This window comes from Orycteropus afer, unplaced genomic scaffold (assembly GCF_000298275.1).
Source record: "Orycteropus afer afer isolate SDZICR_OR568_19922 unplaced genomic scaffold, OryAfe1.0 scaffold00366, whole genome shotgun sequence".
In the NCBI taxonomy this organism is placed as follows: Eukaryota; Metazoa; Chordata; class Mammalia; order Tubulidentata; family Orycteropodidae; genus Orycteropus; species Orycteropus afer.
In genome coordinates, this window is record NW_006921953.1 from 180,416 (window position 1) to 184,806 (window position 4,391).

The following is a 4,391-nucleotide window of genomic DNA, read 5'->3' on the forward strand; positions in this document are numbered from 1 at the left end:
CAGTGCAAGAGACCAGGTGACCCAGGAGGGGGCCCCTTACCCATCCTAGAACCCAAGGTCTCCACCAGCTGCACTGGGGGAAGGCACCCCTGGCTCCCAGTGCTGATAAGGAAGAGACAGGCCCAAGGGCAAACAAGGAAGAGGCCCAGTTACGGGACTCAGGCAGCTCCTTGGCAGGCGGACAGGCAGGCAGACCGGGGAAGGAGTCTTTGGAGCTTGGCAAATGCAGGGACTTATTGCAGGGGCATCTCGCGGGGCTGACCCTGGCACCAGCTCTGGAGAGGCAGACGGAGATGGTGGGGCAGGCTCAGGAACTCCCTCCCATCCTCCTGGGGTCCCACCCCCCCGAGTTTCCAGAGCTTCGGGCAGGGTTCTCTTGGGCAGCTGTGGGGCCTCACTCAGCCTCCCTGGGCACCTCGGAGGCATCGGCCCGGCAAATGGGGCATGTCCGGTTGGCCTAGGGGGGAACAACTACACATCAGGATCCATTCTCATTTGCCCCCCACTGTGCCCCTGCACTGCCCCCACCCCGTGTCTATTCACACCTGCCTAACTCTGGGGAACCTGGGACCTCTGAATGGAACTGAAACTTCTGGATGATACAAATGAGGAGGGAGACCCTCAAGGCCTGTCCTCCTCCTAACCACTCAGGAGCCCCTGGGAGCCAGCTCTGGCTGCATTACCTTCAGCCACTTGTCGACGCACTTGGTATGGAACTCATGGTTGCAAGGGAGGACTCGGAGCAGCTGCCGTGCTTCGAAGTCACTGAAGCAGACAACACACCTAGGAGAAGGCCCAGAGCTGTCCATGTCTGCCCTGATGGCCCAGGGAAAGCCCACCGCAGAGGGGTGGTATCCCACATTGGGTACCCTTCTCCCTCCCAGCACTCAGGGGGGTGGCAAGACGGGGCGGCACTCACAGCGTCTGCTCTGACTGATGGCTGTCGGGGTTGAAGCGGTATGATGGGAGCTGCTCAATGTCGGCTTTGGTGAGGCCTCGGGGCTTGGCATCGCCCAGCCGCTCCGCCAGGTTCAGGAGGGCCTGCATGGGGGTGGGAAGGGAGGGTCAGCAGCTTCAGGGCCGGAGCTCTCCCAGACCCCCTGGGGCAGGCTCCACCAGACCTCATAGTTCTCCATCTCCACATCGTCCACATCTAGATCCAGGCTGATGGTAGGCCCCATCGCAGTGGGTGACATTGGCAGCATGGAGCTGGAAGGAGACAGGCAAGGGAGCTCAGGGCCAAGGATGGGAGACATGGGTCCCTCCATGCAGACAAAGCCTGGAGCTCTGCCTGGTTCACATGGGTAGCCCTCCAGGTCTGTCTAGGTCTAGCCCCAGAGGCCCCAGAAGAACAAAGTGTTACAGGGGCTGTGGGGCAGAGCTGCTGGTACTTACAGGAAGTAGGGCAGGAAACTGGGGTAATAAGGTGGTGGTGGTGGCGGCGGTGGTGGCGGTGGCGGTAGCGGCTGTTGCAGACGGTATCTCTGGGTGTTCAGTCTCCGTGGCATCATGTGGGAATATGGCTGTGAAAGGGGGCCCAGGGGTAGGTCAACCCAGTGGCCTGACCCTGCCCCAGCCTAGATATCCCTGGCTACCTGAGGTGGAGGACCAGCACTTACCATGCCAAAGGGCAGCTCTTGGGGCAGCGGCTCATGGGGCAGGTAGTGCAGGGGCACAGATGGGGAGAGGGTGGGGCCAGGGGCCGAGGTGGAGTAGGTGAAGCTCCCCAGTGGGTGCTGGTCTCCTCGCAGGTCCACATCACTATCAAGCCGCTGCAAAGGCTGGGGGAGGCAGGATAGGGTCAGCAGCAGGCAGGCTGGTTGGCTGAGGGAAATACCACCCCAAACCACCCCACGCCTCAGACCTACCCCCAAGACTCACCATTCTTGGGTGCTGGGTCTGCAGTGACACGAACTGCCCGAGTGGCGCCATGTGGGTTGGCTGGGGGGGTGGGGCTGGCGGTGGTGGGTGCAGGATATAGTGGTCGCTGGAGATGAGGTGGGGGTAAGCCTGGTAGGGCACCGGAAGTTGCTGCATGGTGCACGCCTGGATCAGCTGCAGGAGAAGGTGGGGCTGGACAGTGCTCCTCTGCACTCCGGCCGGGGGCCACTCCATCTGCACGAGGTCTCCCCTTGCACACACCCCTGGCAGTTCTACCTCCTGGACTGTCCCATCCCTAGTGTAGGACACACTGTATTCGGGTTTGGGGTCCAGTGCTGTGTCACCAAGTGAAGGAACACACACTCCTGGAAGCTGGAGGCTCGACCAGCCTGGATGGGGTCAGAAGCTCAGCCTGGGGCACCTGACCCTGAGCCAGCTCTGAGCTGTCTGTCCAGTTGGAGCAGAGAGCTACGAGCCTGGGCCTGGGAGTTTCTGCTGGGGCTGGGGTGGGGAGTGGAGGTGGCACACTCACTGGGGGCGGGAGGCAGCAGAGGGGGTAGGGCTGTCCGCTGAACATCACGGAGCATGCTGGGAGCTGCTGGGCACTACAGCCAGGGATGTGCTGGCCCGCAGGCAAAGGGAAGCCTTGGGTTGTCACGGTGGTGACTGTGTAGGACAGAGGGACGGGTCCCTGGTGCACCTGTGGGTAAAGAGAAGTCCAGGTCTGGTCATGCAGGTTGCCCTAGAGACAAAGTTCTGCCAGGCCTAGCTTCAGTCTTTCTTTTTTCTAGCTGGGTGCCTACCTAAGTGCAGAGCTGGCTGCTCCCTGGCCCTAGGCCCACAGGGGAAGAGAGACCCCTCTGGGAATGTGGGAGGGGCTTCCAGCTTTGCCAGTCATCTACGATGTGGCCCTAAGGAATGCCCTTTTCTTCTCTTGGCCTCAGTTTACCTACCTGTAAAATGGAGCTAACAATGCCTCACTTGAGCATGCAGTGAGTCAAGTGGGATGAAGTCAGGGCTTTGCTACCACTGCTCCTAGATGAGCTTGCTGAGGCTGGTGGGAGGAGGTCAAGGTGTGTCCTGCCTACCTGGTCGTGGAGATCAACCATGAACGGGCTCTGCTGGGTGGCCGGGTGCAGCATTCGGGGGCTCCCGCCGGCAGGAGCCGAGGCTCGGCGCTCCTCTACAGGGAGGTGAGGTGGTCGGGGCAGTGGCTGCTGGGAGGGTAAGCGCTCATCCTGGGCAGGCGGGCTGGCCAGGGGGCCCTCGCGGCCGGGGCTGTACCACAGAGAGGAGGCCCCAGTAGGCCTGAGGGGGGGGACCACTCATTCACAGAGTGGGCAGAGCTGCTGGGTCCCACCCCACTTGGGCAGGAAGGGGGCTCATCCCTGTCCGCCATGACCCCACCCAAGCTGGTGGACCCAGCACCAGGGACTCCCTGGGCAGGGAGGCTCTTCCTACCTGTGCCGAAGCAGGCCTGGAGCACTGCTAGGCCCTGCTGAGAACTGCCGCTGACCCACAGGTATGCAGGGGGGCCACCTAGTCACTGCCAATGCCCATGGTTGCATCAGGGGTGTCAGGTGGTGGAAGGACTGGGCTGGGGCTCACACCCCTAGGAGGCAAACAGACAAAGAAACTGAGGCACAGAGAGACCCAATTGCCAGCCCTATCAGGGGTCAGGAGAGATCAAGCCTCTGCAGTCCAATGACAGAGGGCACGATGTTCCTTTGCTTCCATGCTCCCCACGGACTTGGGCCTCACCCAGTTTGGACACTGGGGTGACTCAGTGCAGACACACCAGAGGCAGGCTCGCTGGCCAGGGCTGTGGAGACCCCAGGCCTCAGCTTTTTTGGTCTATGAACAGGTCCCAAGTCCTCCCCTCAGTTGGGGTGAGGTCAGAGAGCTGGGCAGCTTGCAGCCAAGCCAGCAAGTTCTGGGGAGCCTCCTTCTGGTAGGGTCCCAGGGTACCCTATCCTGGTATAGGATGGCCTCCAGGAGGGCCTCTGGCTTCCTCTCTTCCACTGGAGATTCAAGAGCAATTCCAGACCTGTACCCACCTGGTTCCTGCTCTCAGAAACTCCCAGTTCGAGGCAGGACTGTATTTTTTCTTTCCTTAACTGATTGAAAAGCACCTATCCAACTACAGCCCTATCTATCCTTCAGAGAAGACACTATTAGGTACATTTTATGCAGAAAAACCTGAAGCTAACAGAGAAGAAAAGACTTGCCCAGGGCCCCACAATAAGTATCAACACAGAGGGGAGCTGACACCAAGGCCCTCCGTGCACCCTGATGCCAGTGGTGGTGGTGGTGGTGCAGCCTGAGGGCTTCATGGTGGGGCTGAGCAAGGAGGCTGGTACTGGTGGACTGATGGGTCTGGCACAAAGCCAAGCTCTTGCTCTGGGGGCCCTAAGAGCACCCCCAAAGTGGGAGGTGGGACTTGCTGAGAAAAAACAGGAAGAGCCTAAGCAATGAAGATAAGTGGGGATGGGGGCGCGCAGGGTCTCCAG

General features: G+C 60.7%; 1 protein-coding gene across 1 annotated transcript; it reads right to left on the reverse strand.

The window, feature by feature from the left end:
- Positions 1-394: 394 nt before the first annotated feature.
- Positions 395-3,449, reverse strand: RNF44 (ring finger protein 44). Its single transcript, XM_007952931.1, has 10 exons — positions 3,343-3,449; positions 2,970-3,159; positions 2,414-2,581; positions 1,882-2,055; positions 1,620-1,781; positions 1,396-1,523; positions 1,122-1,209; positions 920-1,041; positions 684-783; positions 395-457 (listed from the first exon to the last, which is right to left on the reverse strand). Exons 1-10 carry the CDS (start codon positions 3,447-3,449, stop codon positions 395-397), a joined length of 1,302 nt encoding a protein of 433 aa, XP_007951122.1.
- Positions 3,450-4,391: the final 942 nt, after the last annotated feature.